Source organism: Mugil cephalus, chromosome 4 (assembly GCF_022458985.1).
Source record: "Mugil cephalus isolate CIBA_MC_2020 chromosome 4, CIBA_Mcephalus_1.1, whole genome shotgun sequence".
Taxonomy (NCBI): Eukaryota; Metazoa; Chordata; class Actinopteri; order Mugiliformes; family Mugilidae; genus Mugil; species Mugil cephalus.
Genome location: NC_061773.1, coordinates 10,042,645 through 10,063,595, shown reverse-complemented (window position 1 = coordinate 10,063,595; position 20,951 = coordinate 10,042,645). Strand labels below are relative to the sequence as shown.

Sequence of the window (20,951 nt, the reverse complement as noted above, 5' to 3'; positions counted from 1 at the left end):
GGTGCTTTATGTTTTGTTATTCGACACTCTAATGGATTATTAATGTTTCGCAAGACACATTCGTTGCATTTCCTTCTATTAAATTCCTTCTATTAAAATTTGAACTTTGCAGTGCTCATAATTTATGATTCAAACGTTTTAAAGAAATATTCGACTCTGAAGAGAAGAACGCACCAGGTGAATCGAAAGTCTTACATGACATGTCTGCCGCTGTCTGAGCGGTGTGCGTCCATGTTCCTTGATAGATTTACAGCGAAATATGTCGAAATGCTGCTCTGTGGCCTCTGAGCCTGTCATGGAGGAAGTCATTTTTCTGCGGCACCATTGCTTTCAGATGTGGTCAAACGGCATGGTCTCCTGATGCAAAAAAGAACACACATTTTCTGAAAATGAAGTGTTTTGAGAGAAATGAGTTGCGGAGGGAGAGTCCCTTAATGGAGACAAGTAATGTAAACTCACAGAGAGAAAGCAGTGTGGGAGACAAGAACCAGTTTCATAAAGTTTGAAGTTTTCCATCAGCAGGGACCACCAAATGCAGAGTTGACAAACGACCAGTCAGATAGCATGTGCACATACAGTACTCCAAGCAAACGCTATCACTCAGTAAAATGACAGCGCATCTAAATATCTGCTGACATCCAGCAGGCCCAATTAAAATTTGTGTGTGAAGTAATGAAATAATGTAATCGCCCCAAACTAAAACTCTACAGCACATTGTTTAATAAATCTTCCTGATAAAGCCTCATTTGTTTAAACAGTCAACTTTGCGGGCAATCTGACTGAGAGAACGGTAGGTATTTTCGAGCCTTAAAGAGCAGCCTCTTAAGTAATAATGAGAGTGAGAAATGCAGTGCATTTAAGTGAAAACCCCAATTAATTATGTATGATTAGAGGACTCTTAAAAGCTTTGGGGAGAGAAAAGAAAGAAACTACATAAACAGAACATGGAGTCCAGAATGGCTGGATGGATACCAGATGTGAAATTGTAAATGAACCTTAAGTATACAGGTGACTGCAGAATGATGAGGGATATTGCTTCTGCATGGCTGGACACTGGCTGGCCGTGTACAGGTTGTGCTGCACTCTGTGCTCAGATACCCTCCATTGTTTGCGATGCCGTGTTTTCTATTTGCAGTTTAGAAAACTGTACTTTTGTCTTCTGTTCCGAGTGAACGTCTCAATGCAACCTTTTTAATAAAATATGTGATTATGGTGCATTTGCGAATTCTGCAGTAAATATTTCATTTCACTGCTGTTGATATTTAACCGTATAACTGAGAAGAAGATGATACGTCTTTACTGTCGTTGAAGCTACTTGTTTTTACCCGTGAATGAGTCACAGAGCAGAGGATATTTAAAAAATACAATTTCACCCCGAAAATGCATTCAGACTCTCAGGTCAAGCTACGCACACGTAAAACTTCTGCAAACCTGCCCTGTTCTTCTTCCCCCCCCCCCCACTCTCCCTCCCTGTCAGTGGCATCATGCATGTTTTCACCTCTAAAGTGATTGTACCTGATTTATATGACAGGCCTTTAACCCTGCGTGTTCTTGTCCATCAGCATCAGGCAGAAAACACCCAAGGGCATGTGTAAGTAGGTCCAAATCTGGTTCTCTGTCATTCAGTGGCTGTAACCTCCAACAGGAATGCACTCCAACAAATCACATTTATTCCTGCTTGGTTAGGAGATGTGAGTCAATCACACAAGGTGAGAAGTGCTGCAGGAACTGCACATACAAAAACATAATATTCTAATACTTTATGAAAACAGTATCTGTGAACGGTTTATGTTTGTGTATATACCTCTTTTGGGTGTGTGAATTAGAGACCATATACTGACTTGACATGACTGGTTGTTTTAACACAGTTGCAACGTTTGATATATGCATTTCAGCTTATAACTAATGATTATGAAACAAATTCTCTAAATGTATTATGTGGAAGAATTAAACGAGTACAATCAAATGATAGAGCAGATCGATTTTTAAAATGCTGTGATGAAATCAAATGTTACAAGGAGGCAAACATTAACAGAATATTGTCTCCACCTGCAGTTAGTATACGAAAACAAAAGTGAATGTTTTTTTTTTAATGGTATAATGGCGTCACCTTGTGGGCGCAGAGAGGAGTACAGGCTACAATGGGTAGAGATAGGGAAATTAGCTGGTGGAAGATCCTGGCTGAGGTTTTCCCACATTTGTGGCTGAGGTGATTAATGTCAGCAAATAGTACCAGGAGCTGGAGGGCCACATCTGTCAAGCTGGCAGTTTACAAATTCCCGGGAAGTGGAATCACTGTACTGAATTATAGTTTTAAAGATATAGGGGTTATTTACATCTCAAAATACCATGTTAAATGTTGCTAAGTGGCGACTCAAACTACTACTTCACTTTCTGCATTTCATAATCTTAGCAATAATATTATATTACAAGTCAATTTTAACTACTATTCCACACAGTAGCCTATACACAGAATATCTCTATATTTCTATTTTCCTCTATGTGCTTTGTATGTTATTTATACTTATTTACAGATACGGTTTTATATGTTTTTTATCTAATTCCGCGCTATTGTGAAATTTCTCATACATGGCATTAACAGACAATGTCTTATATTTATCGAATAGTCTATATTTTACGGTTTTAAATTAGCCACTGGAAAAAAAATATGAACCTAGATATTTCTGGCATTTGTCAAAACAAATCAGATCATGACTTGATTAATGAATAATAATAATGGTTAGATTGCTGGATTGAGTCCTTATAGTCAGTCATTGTTCATTTGTGTTGTGGTCATTTTGCTCATCCGACACTAATATCGCAATACAGACGCTGAGATTTATGCTAAACTCAATTGCGAGACGGTCAAATGAACCCATTTGTTTATGATGTTGACATTTCGTTCGTTTTAAAATGCGGATCAAACACAGCGTGGGCCAAAAATACAAACGCGGCATTTTTTTTTTCCGTAGCCTCCGGAAACGAAGCGCTCTGCAGTCACGTGACTCCTCTGTTTACAGACATCCGGAAGAACATGGAGGACACCACTGGCACTAATCCTCAGTCTCTCGGATTTACAGAGAAACTGAAGTCCTGGCTCTCCTGGTCATGGACCTACGTGTGCGTCATCTGGTTGGGCATGGTGCTGATCATGATCTACGTCCTGTGGAGTCCGCTGAAACTGCAGGAAACTCTAACCTCAGGTGAATTCAGGCTGCTGCTACCTTAGCTGTTGGTAGCCTCCGGGCTACAGATCTTTGACTGGCTGCTAACGGGAGCTGCTGGTCTTGACAGCTCGTTGTCTGAGCCACTGAGACGCAAGGAGAGTGGGATGTATGGTGGGCTTTACGTCGAGGATGTGAACATCTATCGGCAGATGCTAACTGCACTTTCTTTCAACCCGTAGCGCGTACTACAAAGACTCTGTAGTTCATTTTTGTTGCCATGTTTGCTACTTGTGGGTAAAACATGCCATGCTCTGCAGAATGTTGCTCTGGTTTTATGGGACTGCTTACAGCTGCCCTGAATCCACTGCACTACAGTATTTATTCATTCACAGAGTATATGGTGTTTGTTTAGGGTATTGCTAATTGGCTTTTTATCAAGGTACTAACTGTTTTATTTTATTCTTAGTGCTGCTTATGACTTATTTTATACACATCGAATGTCAATAAAGTAACGTTAACCTTGACATGTGACTTAGCCAAGTTCAATCTGCTCAACATCACCCGTCTCCTGGTACGTTAGCTGTTATTGTAGATAAGGTTTCTGCTTAATCTGAGGCACTAATCTTAAACGTTTGTTTTCTTGTGTTTCTTTCAGCCTCAGTGTTTCTAAATACCCTGACCCCCAAATTCTATGTGGCTCTCACTGGAACCTCCTCTCTCATCTCTGGACTCATCCTTGTGAGTTATTGTCGTGTTTCTTTTATTTCTCACTCTATAGGTCAGAGTCTGATGCTCCACTTTTGCACATGTAGTAGATTAGGTCATTACATGGGTGCAACTAATACATGTCCTGCTGTAATCGATGAGCTGTTCCTGTAAACCCAGGATCAGAAAAAACTGTGCCGTTGCAAGCGGGCAAATGCACTGACTTGCCAGTTTCATTAGGTGCACTAGTGAAAACAAATTCGCCATAATATAACGGTTGCGCACTAAATCTTCACTTCATAAAGGCTATGGTGTTCAGCATTTGTAAAATAACTGAGTGCGCTGTTGATTCATCTGTGTTTTAAGTTTGGAGGCTGTCCCTTTTAGAACTATTTAATTTATCATGTAGCCCCATTTTATTCAGTGAGCTAGGCTAAATAACAGAAAAACGTTTGGGTTTATTTCAGTACAGTCTAAAAGCACTGCAACCTACATCCCCCAAAGAGATCATTTAGTTGGATTAAAACCTTCCTGACACAGTCTCAACATGAACTGAACAGTATAACGGACGTGAACGTGGATGAAGGACTGTTTTACATTTACATTTTTCATTTTCACCAGTGTACCTAACAAACTGGTGTGTGTGTTAATAAATTAATCTGAATCGTTTGAGAATCACACAGATTTATTCTGGCAAGATTTGTTCAGACAGGAACGTGGGCAACATTTTTTCCAGACATAAGAGGAAATGAGCACAGAATAAAAACGTCATCCCATCGTCATCTAGATTACAGACTTTCATGGCTCTTTACAGACAGAAGTTACATCATGTGTAAACACGTATCCTCCCTACAGATATTTGAGTGGTGGTATTTCCGTAAATATGGGACCTCGTTCATTGAACAAGTGTCCGTGAGCCACCTGCGTCCCCTGCTGGGTGGCGTGGAGAGCAGCTCCACCACTGGCCTGTTCTCGTCAGTGAACGGAGAGGCGGAGCCTAGACCCAGCGTCTCAGGTAAACATGTCTTCAATGCAAACTGTAACAGCAATACCACAAATAATGCTATGAGCACTAACGACAATGTCTCCGTTTTGGTAGAATGCAAGGTCTGGAGGAATCCTTTGAATCTTTTCAGAGGAGCAGAATATAACAGGTATGTGCAGCGTTCAGAGGTCAGATTTGCATATTGTGCTGTTTTTTTTAAAATGCAAATGTTTAATTGTAAAGATGTGTTGAATATACTGTTTTGTTTTTGTTTTGTCTTTTTCTGGAGACCATAAAACTGTAGCTTATATTTTTACTCTGTGTGCTGCAGATACACCTGGGTGACCGGGAAGGAACCCTTAACATACTATGATATGAACCTGTCTGCTCAAGACCATCAGACCTTCTTCACAGGAGACACTCAGCAGTTAAGGCCAGAGGATGCTGGTGAGTTATAATGATGCAGTGGTACAAAAAAAAAAAGAAAAAAATGGATGACTTTATATGTCAAGGCTCTGAGCCTACAAGTGTACTAAGCCTGAGTACGTCATCTTCTTACAGTGATGCAGAAGGCCTGGAGAGAGAGAAATCCTCAAGCCAGGATCAGAGCAGCTTACCAGGCCATAGAAATGAACCACGAGTGAGTTCCACTCTCACTCCAAACAAATCTCCTTCCATCCTGAAGTTCAGACACAGAAAGATGAAAGTTGTTCAGTTAAGAGTCTGATCTAAACTTGTATTTTTGTATTGCTTATTAATAATTTGGAGAGCAGTGCTGATATATGGGCCGATGTATTGGATAGATTCACGTGTGCACACAGGTGTTATGTAAAAAACATGTAGTAAAAACATAGTACAGCCAAGTTATAAATTCTAGAGACACACGTCCACGTTAATAGAAAGTTTCTTGATTGTGCTATCTGTAGTTAAAAGCATACATTTCTGGGCATTGCCATAGTCGGTTTATCGCCTTGATTACATTATTATGCAAAGAAACATTGTCTTCTTCTGCATCACAAAGACTCTAAGTCTGCGCCGCTCACATTTCTGTCTCCGTGTGTGCAGATGTGCTGCAGCTTATGTGCTTCTAGCAGAGGAGGAAGCCACAACTATAACAGAAGCTGAACGCCTCTTCAAAAAAGCATTAAGTATAGGTAAGGATAGATACGAATGTACAGTATTTGCTTGCGTTCTTGTGTGGTGCTTCCTTGGACTGCAGCGTCACGTCGGAGGTGGGTGTGGTTACAAGTAAAGCAGATGTCTAATTATTATTTATGCAAAGTGGGAAAAGAATAAACCTTCATTTCACTAAAATCCAACTTGGACCATCTGTTATTAGTCACATCCCTTATCAGTGGTCACTGATACAAATAGGTTTTGCTTTCTTAACACCTCACATGTTCTCTTTGTGATCCACAGCTGGAAAAGATATCAACTTACTCGTGTACATTAAACGCAGACTGGCGATGTGTGCGCGCAAGTTGGGAAGGATCAAAGAAGCTGTGAAAATGATGAGAGATGTGAGTTTCTGTCAAAAAAAAAATGTGTCGGGGCATCGACCCGTGGCTTAAGGCGAGAGATGTAGTTGTGTTATGTTATCTCTTCACAGTTAATGAAGGAGTTCCCATTGTTGGGAATGTTAAATATACACGAAAACCTCTTGGAAGCACTTCTGGAGCTTCAGGCATATGCTGATGTCCAAGCAGTCCTTGCGAAATACGATGGTGAGACTTTTATCATCACTCCATGACTGAATGTACAGAACAAGTGCGTCACGTTTGTCGTGTAAACACAACGTCCGTCTCCCTCTTAGATATCAGCTTGCCAAAATCAGCCACTATATGCTATACATCTGCACTGTTGAAAGCTCGGGCTGTTTCAGATAAGTACGTTACCTTTTCTTCTATATCATCTTTTCTCTGGGATTTATCTGCGGCAGTCTTTCACGTGAGGTGTGTTGTCTCAGGTTCTCTCCAGAAGCAGCGTCGAGGCGAGGGCTAAGCACAGCGGAGATGAACGCTGTGGAGGCCATACACAGAGCCGTTGAGTTCAATCCACACGTGCCAAAGGTCAGTCTTACGTCTCCATAGCGGCTGTGGATGTTTAAGAGCTGCTGACTGTCGTGTGACTTCGGCCTATAAAGGAATAATATACTTGGAGTATGTTATTTTAAGACTCTCCAACTCTGAGTGTTTTTATTTTATTTTTCATTAGTTTGGAACAACAAAAAAAAGCCTCTGCTGTTGTAATAGAAAATGGAAAGCAGGAGGCAGGTATTTTGTTTACAATTGTCAAGAACATAGGCCTACATTGGATCTATTCTGAATTTTATTTGTTTAGTTTTGTTATTAAACACAGTTCCGCACACTAAATAAAACTAAAAAGTACCTTATGAATCACCGGGGGTGGAAATTTAGGTCATTTAAAAAATATGTGCACAAAGAAAATATGTTGGGAATCGGATCACTGAGGCATCCATAATTTAGATTATCGTACTTTGTGTATTTTTAGTGACTGGTGTGACTGCCATCTGCATATAGTCAAAGCGTGTTAACAGGTAATTAATCGTTCACACAATCCAACACAAGGTCCGTTGGCTCTATGAGGTTATACAAGCAGAGCAGCCGTTGTTCCAACAGTTCTGCCGGCCGACCAGGAGATGTCAGTGTAGGTCTTCATAAATAAACACTATCATAGCAACTCAAAGTCATACTGTAGCTTGTGTCAGTGTTCATAACTTTTTCTCTTGAGTCATTTAGTTTAAAGTATATATATATATACAGTTGGTATTTTATATGGGACATCTATATATTTGATGGTCATTTTACACCACTTAACTGACAGCCCTCTTATAGCACAGGGTTTTTATATAACAGCTTTTTATTTTGTCTGTTTTTACTGGCAGTTTAGTTTGATTTTATCTTAGGGAAATTCAGCGTCACGATTATGAGACTGGCCGCAGTGTCGCATAGAACTGTCTCTGCGGCCAAACCACAAGAGGACCACATCTCTCTGGGCTTTCACATCAGTTCCCACAGGATTAGATGTCACACATGCAACAGGACTGTTTTGGCCCAGTTCAGCCTTTGTAGTGTGACTCGTCTTCTGAGCAAGAGAAGAGAAAGAGAGTCGGTGTGTTTGTGTGCACGGAGGTGGAAGACGTCGGCCAGCGCTCTGATCCAGCCTTTGATTTTGAAACGAGGGCCCTCATCTTCATTGTCTTTCCAACCGCTCGGAGGCAGCCGTCCTCTCTCCTCTCATCACGTACCCTCATCCCGTTTCTTATCCTCTCATGTTGCCTTATCCCCCCTCTTATCCCCGTTTGAGCCGAAACAGACGGCCCGAATGTAACCACCGCTGCCAACTTTGTCAGAGTTGCCTCTTTGAATTTAGGTGAATGGTTAAATGACATTATGAAATTTTAACAGACCTTTCATGGAGGATTAGCGGAAGGCTCGTCTTTCAACGTTCGACTCTGGAATCTGGTACATGCCCGAGCGCTGGGTATGAAAATGTAACGGTGGGGTGGGAGGGGGCGTCGCTTTGTGTTGTCTGGTATGTCTTGAATGATGAGTGCACCTGTGGCTCTGGCCTTTTTTTTACGTGGGCTGGCCTGTTGTCACCGCATGCAGATTTGGTCCGTTGGGCCTTTCTCACGTGTAGGTCTTGGTCTAGTTTTCTGAACAGTGGGGAGATTTTAGGAGCGTTTCTAATGCAGGAAATGCATCTGGAAGTGAACTAATGAATGCTTTAATTACAAGTATATCTTAAAATAACACGCATCTCCATCATATGAACACAGAAACTAAATCTGGTTGCTGTAATAATTCCTCCTGTTCACAGTACGCCCCATGAAATCCCCTCTTAAAGCACTTCCAGTGTAATCAGCCATAGAAAAACTCCTTGTCCTGCGCGCAAAGAGCTAATATGATGCTTCAGAAGCCTGTTTAAGTGAAATTGGTGTCTTAGAAGGTTTATTCTATCTTTAGTCTATTCTATATTTTCGATACTAATTCACACAAAAAGCTGCAACTTTCAAATACTCTTCAGTAGACCTCACTGTCCAATAGAACAAGTGGTTTATGCAAGAACTGTAGCTTCACTGACAGTGAGAGGGAAGTAAAGATTCGGGCACAGGTTTGCACCTATTGGAAGTTATCACTGAAGTTACTAAATAACTCACCTAATCTCATGTGTTTGTGTTGCTGTAGGGAATCCTTGACAAATACTAGTGCCGCTCTTAGCTGAACCACACAGAGTATAGATCTTTCATTATACTGACTGAGTGTTTTTTTTCTTTTTTTTTTTTTCATCTCTCAGTCATTGTGAGCTCATCAGAGGACAGTTGTGTACCAATTTACAGAAATGTGCTCGCGAAAGAAAGAGTTCGAACTGCCGGTTAAACCTGAGAGAAAGAGCAGCGGCCGACCCTCCCTCATTACCAGCGCCGAGGTGCCCTTAAACAACAGCATTAACCTCCGACTGCTCAAGTGGAACTGCTCAACAGATCAGGCGCTGCTTGTCCTGGGCAGCCTCCAGGTGTGAATGTGTGTAACTGTGTGAGAATTGAGTTTTTTTTTTTAACTTCATGTAGAAGCAAAAAAACAAAACAAACACAGGCTCTGTTTAAAGGCCTGTTTCGAGCTAAATGCTAATAATTAACTATGTGACATACCCAAAAACACTGAAGAAGAGCAACTGGACTTGTAGCGTTTATTGAAGGCATTTCACCACTTGGGAATGTAGCTTCTCCACCACTAAAACCCTGATGGAGTTTTGGGGTTTCACTAGGGGCCAGTAGATGAGTGGCGAAACGTCTTCAAGAAACGCTGCAACTCCAGTGGTTCAGTGTTTTTAGATGTACCACGACTTGGAAAACCGAGAACAGGCATCACTGTCTGTTAATCATTTAATGATACGAAACAAACGTTTAGATGAATGAAGTGTAGACCTAATTATGAAATATGTTCTTTACTATGTTCTGCCATTAGGTGACAGAGTTTTGAATGTGATTTAACTTCAGTAGTTTGTGCTGATTGTAACCGGAAAGGCGCATGTGTTACTTATTTTTTAAAAGGTTGCTTGCACAGGCCTTTTGTTTCATACGTAGGTCCATGTGGGCAAAACCTTATCGCTTGCAAAGGGCCTGGAAAGCTGCGCGGCCATCGTAGCCATCAGCATCTACCTACAAAATATGCGCAATGCTTTGTGGTAAATGCCAGTGGTAATATGTAGAAAAAGCTGCGCTGAATCGGATGAGAATCATTTTTGAGAAATGGTGAGTTTGGTAAAAAGGAAAAGTACAATTTTGACCTGGTGGTGGGACGAGGTACTGTAGATCTCTGCATTTATTAGGACAGAGAAGGACGGGACGGCTTGTCAGGAATTTTAGGGCCATCCGTCGATTTCTGGGTGAAAATTGCGAAGTGACTACTGATAGACTGAAATTATCATCCCTCCAGAGCCGACCCAGTCACCTCGGTCTCCCTTGAACAGGTGGAGAACTGAAGGAGCATTGTTCGGTGGAGCATTAAATGGTGCATTAAATGGTGGGTGTGTTATCAAGCATGCCAAGCAGATTATATATGAATATCATGCTAGGCTGCATCACATGAGTTCATTTAGACCGCTCAATAGGCTACACACACACACACACACACACACACACACTTCAGTCCCGCAGCTGTTTCAGTGCACACCATCCTCCTCCCACACGACCCCATTCCTTTTTCCAGCTCTCCATCTTGCCTCTAATTTCCTCCTCTTTTGCTCCCTTCTATTTTCCTCTCCTCCTCATCTTCTTGTCCTCCTCTATTTATCCTCCACCCATTCCTACGCCTGTCTGTCTATTCCAATTAGCATCTCTATCAGCCAGCGGTTAGGAAACTGACAGCTTCCCAGATGCTTGGAGAGCTGATCGAGTATCCCTGCTACCTAAATCTGCTTTACATTTACATTTACAACCATTTTGGTTAATATGCGTTCGTTTTAAAGCAGTCGGCCAGGCCGGATCCCATTTACTCTGCCCCGTTTGCTCCACTTTGGACGGCAGTTCCTTATCTCACCCCATTCTGGTTGACGTTCTCTCATCTAGATTGCCTGTCAGGGCTCAGAAAGGCAGTTTCTTTTCTTTAGCGTACCTCTGAAATTGGCTATTTGGTTTGTAAATTGAGACAGAAAGGCAGTGTTGGGTTTTCTCTGAATTAAGATGGATGAGGCTTGATACAGACAACAAAAAGGGGGTAGTTAGAGGAATCGCTGCACATTTCGGGATCGGCCCACTTAGGGAGAAGTATTGTGAGTTTTTCTCTGCGTTCCCTTCCAGCTGCAGAACACATCCAAAACCTACTATCTGCGTTTACTTAAATGTTGACATCCATCTTTGCATTTTTGCAGCCAGCGCCTGTTTTTTTTCTTTCTCCATGATCATTCCCTGTACACGTGTGTTTGTTCAACAATTACACAGCTACTACAAGGCTGATGTCATTGTTGCCCGTGTGACCCATTGTGAAGAGCAAAGTGCTGCAGATTAGAATCAGGAGGAAGCTTATGAGTTATGCTCTGGGTTATGACTGGCCAGGGATAAAAGGAGAACACATGAAACTCGATCCCTTCATCAAAGAGGCGACAGGGAGTGGAGGCGCAGACCGCAGAGTGGGGAGGTGGTGGTGGCAGGGGGGTGTGATGGAGGTGTCACCAGGTCTAATGCAGTGGCATGCGAGGAAGGACAGCTGAGCAGCCAGCCTCTCTAAATGGTTAATCTTAAAACACAGAGGACCCAGGCCTACTTGTGTGCCTTATAATGTCCGCTCATTATCAGCAGCAGATTAAGAACAAGATGTCTAAAACTGTAAAATATTCTGTTTGTGAATTATCCAAGAACATTTTTTGGCTTGCATACGACTTCTTTAAATGATAAAAGTCAGAAAAGTGTGGGCACCAACTAAAGCTTGCTTCCCTAATTGTCATTCAATTCCTTGGACATGCCCACCCAGCTTAAAATATTACATAAAATGATTTGTCGGTGTTCTCCTGTGTGAGTGTGTTTGGCTGGTCGACTGCCTCGCCGCCGGTGCTGGCGAAATGTTTGTCCTCCGACTAAAGGAGACGGAAATGTTGAAGAGGAAGGCAGACAGTCAAGGGCCTTGGCTGGAGCAGAGATACCTGATTTAAGTGAGTCAGACAGGATAAGTGAGAAGTAGCAAACGGGCAGCTTCTGGATGGCTCCAGCAGCCTGTTCTTGTAACGACTACAGAGGAGGTTTGATGCAAACACAAAAGGCTACAAGACAGACGGGATAGGGTCGCGGGAGGTTTTTTTACTGGTGGTTGCCTGCTTCGCACATATGCATTGAGAGGCTCCTGAGGTGGTACGGGACAAGATATGTCCACAACACTGCACTGAAGTAGAGGCAGTGAAGTGAGGACGCAAGAGGGGTTGCAAAATCTTTGGTTAATTAGATATTTTTACATATATTTGTTTACCGCCACAAATTTAAATTTCTTTAAACACACATTAACATGAATCCAACGTATTTTAGTAAAGGGACAGATGGAGGCAGAAGACCTGTCAATCTGAGCCTCCTGTACACGGTAGGACCCGCCCCTGTGGCTGCTGAGCCAATCACGAGGCCACATATTACATGTTGAAAAAATAATATTTGAACCTGCGTATTATTCAAATAGCTTAATATTGAATGCAGAACGATCATAATAATGTATATTTGCACAAGCCCCAGTTTAGTATAGTAGGTAGGGGGTCCCTTCTTAACCTCTCTATCAGTTTAAGGCTCCTTGGCCTGAAAACCTTTGAAGACCCCTGCTCTACGTAATGAGCTACAGCCGCTCATAGGACGAGAGAATCGCAAAGCACCGATTAATTTTGTGGCGATAGGGGTTTGTTTTCTGGTAGCGATAAGGGGTGTTGAGGCAGGAAACCGATCTCAGAGCGCGGACTTGGTAACAAGTCTTTTTGTTTAACACATTAAAGGTATGCTACAAGGAGTCAGAGAGCCAGGTTAAGAGAGCCTGGGCGGGCTGGAATCATGGCGGTGAGGGTGTAGACGGGGGCTTAGGCCAGGGGAGATGGGAGAAGCAGCATGGTCCGGCTGGTCGGGTAGATGGATGGATGGCTGGCTGAGCCTGTGACCATGGAGGGGATTAGACAGGATTAGCTATGGGGTAACCTTCCCAAAGTGTCAGTCTGAGACCCAGAGCGCTGTGAAGCTGGCCGCCTGGGAATCTAGCCCAGGGGGCCTCAGCCGTGCACATGGGTTTTTGTTTAACACAGAGTCCTACCACAGTGACCACCACAGAGATAAATGAAATAGAATGTCAGGCTGGCCAGCGTCACAGTGCATCCATTAACGATTTCAAAAAAACCCGTTTAATGCAGAACGACTGCTAATTACTCATGTTTTTATCAATAAAAGCTTAGTCTGTGTTCATTCAGATAGACTGGTCGTTCTATAGGTTGTAACTCTAGGATGTGGGCCTTTGTCAGCACAGTGAACCGAATGACTCACTGGGACAAACTTACACAGTAGGCAAAGAGAGGAGGGGTGAGCGGGGGATGTTACACATTTAAGGAATGAATGTACTGTACTGTAGCACACACTCACACAAACTCACACACACACAGCCTTGGAAAGCCTTTCCCTCCCACCTTGAACAATTGCAAAATAAGTCTCTCAACAAATACCTCACATGAAGAAAATATGTTTCCAGCCAGCAGGGAGTTAGCCGGGGGAATTACACAACAGGACAGAGTAAATAAAGTGCTGACCGAGATACGGGATCATGTGAATGAAACTATTAAAGCTGCATTTAGTGATTATGGACCAACAGGGGGCATAGTTTGAAGACCAAACTAAACTCAGAACAGTTTAGACTCATTGTCTAGTGCATCCAGTTTTGCACAGGCAACGCAAGACCTCACCAACATTTATTCCCTAACAATGTAGTGTCCAGTTGTCGGGGTTCATATTCTGTCAGAACATGTTCGCTTTTTGATTCTGAACACGGCAGGAAGGAAGTCTGGTGAGACGGCACAATGATGGATTCACTGGACAGAACAGACACTGAACAGAAATGTGTGTGTGTGTGTGTTTTTTTCCACTTCCTGTCTTTAGTACTTATTAGAGATGAAGAGCCTCATCCTGCCTCCAGAGCACATCTTGAAGAGGGGTGACAGCGAGGCAGTAGCATACGCTTTCTTCCACCTGCAGCACTGGAAGAGAGCAGAAGGAGCCTTAAACCTTCTTCACTGCACCTGGGAGGGCAGTACGTATCACTCCTACCTACCTGTTTTCACCGCTACGTTGGGACGGGCTCAGGCTACAGGAGTCTCCGTGTCTTGACGGTTTTTGAAATTGGGTTTCACATCTCATCTCTCTAATCGCAAACATGCTCACAATTGACTATTGACTGAAGACCGTGACTTGTCACACACTACGGGGCGTCGTTAAGGCGAAAAGGAGAAATCAGGAATAAGCACGAGTGATCTGTTGTGAGGCTGTGGCTCAGTAACTTGCTGTAGCGTTAATACTTTACACTGAGCGCAAGCAAAAGGAGTAGACTAAACAGTCTAGAGGAGGTTGAGGAGGCAAGGTCAGGGTGGGGGTGTCTGGTCTTCAGAGAACTGGGGGTGAGATTTTTGCTTTCAGTTAACCTAAGCTAGCTAGTGTTAGCTTCACGGTCTAGAATGATAATTGACGCTTAGTAAAGACCTCAAATTCTCAGTCTCCTTATCCTTTTTAACTATGTGCAGTTTGAGTTTCACAATACAAGATTTTCAGATCTCAGATAAGATTCATCCCCCAATCGTCAGAAGGGCTGACTCAGGTATAAATACTCCTAAAATCCACGCAGCATGAGCCCAGCATCAGTTATTTTAGGTGTTCCTTTTTTTCCCCCCGAATATTAATAGTTTTTAAGTCACAGTGATACACCCATGACATTACAGACTTACAGAATCAAATTATTTTCCCCGGACGCAGCATTTTCTTTGGAAAATTAAATGTGTCATGGGTCTGTTTGCATTGCACACTAACAAATATTCCGCTTGTGATTATAAAGTGAATGAGATCATCGACCCTCACAAGATGAATATTAGTGTTACTGTCATCAGGTCGTCAGCGTCTCGCTTTCCAGCAAATTTAGTCAATGTTCTGGCAAACGTTCGCGCTGTGTTACTCAGCTTGATTCAACTTCTCGTTTTCGTCCTTGTCCACGCAGCCTTCCGGATAATTCCTTACCCTCTGGAGAAGGGCCACCTGTTTTACCCCTACCCAGGATGCACAGAAACAGCAGATAGGGAACTACTGCCCTGTAAGTACAGTAGCCTACATTCATGCAATGCAGGTTGACAGTTAATAAAATATCCATCTATTTATTTACTTTTCTTTATTTATTTATCTATCTGTATCCATCTGCCTGCATCTATATCTATCTACCCATCTGGCGGCCCCCTCCCCGGTATAATGGCGCTAGTTTTGACTGTGTCTCGCTCTCTCGTTCTCTGTTTTTGTGATTTCTCAAGCTTTCCATGAGGTGTCGGTGTACCCAAAGAAAGAGCTTCCCTTCTTCATCCTCTTCACAGCAGGCCTTTGCTCTTTTACTGCCATGCTGGCCATGCTCACGCATCAGTTCCCCGAGCTCATGGGTGTCTTTGCCAAAGCAGTAAGTACTATCACTGCACATCTCCGTCTCATCTCAGAGGTGGTTGGTCTTATTTCAGATTGGTTCAGATAACTACGGTTTTATCCATCCATTCTCCTTATTCCTTACAGAACTTTAAAAATAAATAAATAAATAATAATATTCTGTGCATTTTATTTGTAACCTGACCTTCTCTACCCTCGTGGTAATTGCAGCCTTCCATCGCTGTCAGCAACACTGGAGGCTCATGGGAGATGAAGGCCCGTGAAGTCCATGTTTAGCAAAACAAGCTGTATTCCAACTTAAGCTATCAGTGACAACAGCTGAGCAAATCAAGCTTATCGCCACAGCAAACTTAAACAGCCTTAAAGATTTAGAAGCCATGAATGCGTGCGGTGCTCCCTTTTATATTTATTTATTATAGAAGTGTTGTGTTATCTGTTTTTAACTCATTTGGCAAACTCTTGACTTTGGCTAATCCTTTGTTTATGTTGAGCCTGTTTATTAGGGCCTGTCTTTACATGGACTCACAGACTCGTAGCAAAAACAAGGCCACAGGGAACATCTAGTGCTCTTGACTTTTTGTTATGGGAAAGATCGGGGGGCAGATTGGATTCTTACAGCAGGCACGCCGAGCCTCTTGTGCAGACAAGACAAGGAGGATGCCTCGCTGCTGCCTTCCGAGGAGCAAACACATTAGCGAGTATTTGATTTACACTTGTCTTACCGGGATGATACACGTATTTATGAGACTGTTAAAAACTCAAGTGTGTCAAACATACAGCAAATACTATATTGCAGATATATTGTAGTGTTGTTGTCGTACGCATATCTGCCAAATATACATCCTAAAGTGGCCGTTTCAATTCAATTCATTATACTATAATTGTGAGGACTTTCATATTTTTTCCAGTGGGCCATAGGCTCAACCCCAATTTTGTTTCCTTATTTAGCAAAAGGCAAAATCTCGTAAACACAAACACATTCTCTTCTGTTTATCAGAAAAACATAAATACAAGAGTATCTCTGTATTTATCAGGCGTCGTCATCGTTGTTGCTCCTGTTTTATATCCTAAACAGAGTCTTTGCACACTTGACAGGTGTGTCGGGGAGAAATACACTGATCAGCCACTAAAGGGAGAAGTAAATAACATTGGTCATCGTGACAATTCAGTGTTTTGCTGGGAAACTTTAGGACCTGACATTCATGTGGATGTTACTTAGGCATGTAGCACCCACCTAGACCAGACCAGACCAGAGACCCCCACCCCATAGCAATGACACTCCATGATGGCAGCAGTCATCCCCAGCAGGATGTGGACACACAAAATAGGTTTAGGAACAACTAAAAAAAAAAAAAAAAACAGACAAAATACAGAAAAACAAGGTGTTTCACTAGATCCCAAACCGATCAAGCATCTGTGGGATGATCCACTAACATCACAGGACACTTTATGACTGCTTTGGAGGGAAACATTGGGACAAATAAAGCCAAAAAATAAAGACACAAATAAATTACAAGGCAGACTTAATTTTAATCATCCTTCATGCTCATCCTGACAGATTTAAAGGATGATAGTCACCCTGCCTTTGAACTGAAAAGCAATTGAATTGCGTATTGTTTGCCTTTAGTCAGTGTTGCTCAAATAAGATTTATTTCTTTGCTTTATATGTTAAGCCACAGAATATCTCATGCTCAATAACTATTCACCTTTCATTTGGTTATTTAGTGAGTGTGAAGCAGCAAGAGTGAATTGGATTTTGATTCATAAGAATGTGCTGACATGTAAATATAAATTTTATTCTAAGATCACTATATACAGTGTTGACACTCAATATATTGGGCTGTCAGCGCGGTTTCTACAAACCACACTAGAACAGCTTTGGCTGTGTTTGAGGAAGCTTCTGGATTATTTGTATAAATATAACAACTCATTTCCAGCCAGGATCAGACAGGCTCAAGCTCAGATAAGTCACACTAACAGAGGCCTTCTGCACGACTGAAGCATTATTTTACATTTTAATGTTCCCATGCCTGCAGGCCAGCCACCTTTAAATGGGGTGAAGTGGATGACAATGATCTGGTATCTCTTTAAGGATTTTCTTTTATCCCACTTTATACATGCCTTAACCTCAGACTGTAAGATAAAAATACATAAGTTCCATTACACTGTTTGATTGTGAGATGGGGTCTGTGACTGAACGAGCATTAAACATGATCTTAAAATGGAAGAAGTTTTACAAACATTTAACGGGAGGTCTGTTCTGCTTCCTCTCCCTTCCAGTTCTTCAGCACACTATTTGCACCTCTGGGTTTCTTCGCAGACAAGATGGAAAGCTTCATGCCGTCCAGTTTTTGGCACCAGCTGACTCGGATCTGAACCCCATCTCGCACACACTCACTCACACACACACATACACACACGTGCGCACACACACACACACACACATACACATACACAAACCAGTACCACTCCAAACCTTGGGACAAAAAGTGTTTGCTCTCCTGTCTTCAGCATTACTGTCCACTTGCTGCATTGTTACTGATTATGTTGGCTGAGGTTGTATCAACACATCAATAGCTCTCCTAAGATGCTCTCCCACACTGTTCCAGCGGCCAGACTTTTTCCAAGAACACATTTGGTAAAATACCATTTGCAACGATTTCACAGGGTCATTCACTTGTCATCATGTTAGCATGGGGAAATTCAAAAATTTTTCAGTATCCCACAGAGCCCGGCTCTAAATTTGGTCAGAGGCGATCCTCCTGTTTATTCACAACAATGAATGAAGCCACAGGACCCTGCATGCCGTCTGTGCTCTTTTCTTTGTTTTCACCGGTGGAGAACAAAATGTGTACATGAAGGATTTAACTTACAGAAAGGTATGTTTGTGGATGCAGCTTATCCTTGTCCTCTCCTTTCTCAGCGTAATAATGTGAATTCAAAAGGATTACGTTTCTTTGTCCTGCATCAGCCCTCAGTGCCCCACAGTCATCCAGTGCGGCAGATATGGAGCTCCGTGAGACCTCCTAAAAGCAGAGCTGTGATTTACAGCCTCGGAGTGGCTGCAGTGTATACAACGCCTCTGCAGTCTAGCGGCTGTTACCAAGGCATGACACCTTGGCACTACATCACTGGGGCAACCGTCTACCCCACGCCTTCAAAATGTAAATGGGCTCATCACTGGCCACAGCCTGCTCATGAGTCATCACTCATTATGCTGATTGCACTAAGGACTCTATAAGTCAACGTCTTGGTCAGGTGGAAACAAAAATTGCAGAGGCACAAGTCATACTGAGAATTGCGCAGTATGGTCAAATTATTTAACTACAGTAGTTTTAATTCTACTGTATTCGAACTGTTTATAAGGTCACTAAGGGACATAAACCCTTATTGGTTCTCATAATGCACAGAGAGGAATGGAAGATTTGCTCTTCTCTGTTTCATGGCGGGACCTCAAGTGTTTCTACACTGTGCACATGACAATAAACTCCTCGATTCTTGAATCTTTGAATGGAAGTAGATACGTATAATGAGATACTGATGGAATTTGATCTAAGAATCAGTGTAACAGCTGCTCAGAAACCTAGAAATGTGTGTGTTTCGATGTTCTTCAGCAACGCAGACGTCCAGTAAAACTGTGAAGAATGTATTAAATTAAATATTGAAGGTAAACCGCCAGTAGCAGTGTTACAAGACTTACAGTGATTTTGCGATGCGACGCCATCCTGACAATTTATCAAACGGGCAGGTTTTTATAACATTTAACGTGAGTGTGTTACCGCAGTCTAGACCAGAATATGTGATGATATTAAAGTGCCTTTTTACTACATCACAAACACCAATTTGGAATTTATTTCACCTCCAGTTCTGATCCAAAGCTTAGTGGCAGCGATTTTAATGGGCTTCAGTTTGGTAAATATATGCCTTCAAAAAGTGTGATTACTAACAGAAGGTTTGACTGACTTGACGGTGTTGAGAAGTACAAGAAACAAAGTAATGGAAAACATGCTTATGAGGAAACAGAGAAATGATGAGCTGGGTATTATGTAATGGCACACAAACGCTTGTTATTATGGTATGAATTTGGATTTTTACTGATACAAAGTAGAATGACACTGTTTCACGCTGTGCACTCTGTAGCAGTATAAAATACAAAATGTAAGAGTACATGCTGAAGACAGGAGTATCTGTAACTACTCTTGAATGAGTTTGAAAGCAAAACCCACGATAAATAAATTACTGTTTCAGTGCAGTTTCCTTCCCTGTGTGATTCTTAATTCTGATTTTATTGTGATGGTTGTATTTTTTTCCTTTATGTTTATGGGTCTCTGCATGCAAGCAGGACAAACAAGCACAAATAACAACATATTGAGGCTTACAGTAATAGATATTGCTATATGCTGTCTTCTATAAAGTAGATATCATTTCAATTGCCTTTCAAAATATGTATTGATGAGCGCTTGAGTCGTGTTCGAAACTTCCTCTGGTTTCCTGCTGCTGCTTTATAAAGAGCCATCGTTACGATTATACCACTCTGCCACCACCAGCACATGCTTTTACGTGGCATGTTTCCAGTGAACCTCTGGTGGTATAATCATACTTCATGCACTCATGCTTAAGTGGTGAGCAGCTGTAATGAAAATCACTGTCAAGGGCCGTTGGCGGGACCTCAAGTGTTTCACTCACTGCATGTAGAAACTTGAATTGCTCACTGACCTCCATGCTGTCAAAGTCAAGAGAAAAGAATTTCAAAAAAAGTCAAGGGTAAAATGACACAGAGGACATACAGCAACTATTTCGTTTGGTGCATTTTATGATGAGATGAGAAACATTTATAGCCATCAAGGGGTTCAAGAAAGGTACAATGATCAAATGGTTAGAGGTGGGAAAGCCATATACGCTGATCAGGCATAACATTATGACCACTAACAGGAGAAATGAATAACACTGACCATATTGTGACAATGCAATGTTCTGTTGGAAAATTTGTACCTGGGATTCAGTGTGGGTGTTACTTAGACGTATATCTGTGGGGTGCATTAGAACAAGTCTGATCCACAGAGGCCCCTCACCTCAACCCACAGGACCCAAAGGCCCCATGTCCTGTTGTGAGACACCACCCTCAGAAGGCCCATGTCCGCTGGCTGACAATATTAGGAAGGTGGTCATAATGTTACGCTTGATCGGTGTAAGTGAAAAATGGTGTCAGACACTTTAATTCTCTAGCGGAAAGAGGCAGTTCTGTCAATTGATCCACTAAATAAGAGGTTTTAATACCCCAGCCTAGTAAGCTCACCAGCACGATGAATTCATGAACTCCTCTGACCTGGGATCTGTGCCAACTGTGTCCCCGAAGGTCATATACAGTCTGAAGTCTCCTGCCTCTGCTGCTCACAAGGTTATGTGTGTTATGTCTGTCCATGTCTCTCTT

The 20,951-nt window shown here is 42.2% G+C and overlaps 1 protein-coding gene across 1 annotated transcript; it reads left to right on the top strand.

The window, feature by feature from the left end:
* The first annotated feature begins 3,023 nt into the window (after positions 1–3,023).
* On the top strand, positions 3,024–19,772 carry st7l (suppression of tumorigenicity 7 like). The gene is made up of 15 exons (XM_047582313.1): positions 3,024–3,203; positions 3,823–3,905; positions 4,728–4,887; positions 4,972–5,026; positions 5,189–5,304; positions 5,419–5,497; positions 5,923–6,011; positions 6,277–6,377; positions 6,467–6,581; positions 6,671–6,743; positions 6,824–6,926; positions 13,988–14,138; positions 15,093–15,185; positions 15,397–15,536; positions 17,801–19,772. Exons 1-15 carry the CDS (start codon positions 3,035–3,037, stop codon positions 17,894–17,896), a joined length of 1,623 nt encoding a protein of 540 aa, XP_047438269.1. The 5' UTR covers positions 3,024–3,034; the 3' UTR covers positions 17,897–19,772.
* The last annotated feature ends 1,179 nt before the right edge of the window (positions 19,773–20,951 follow it).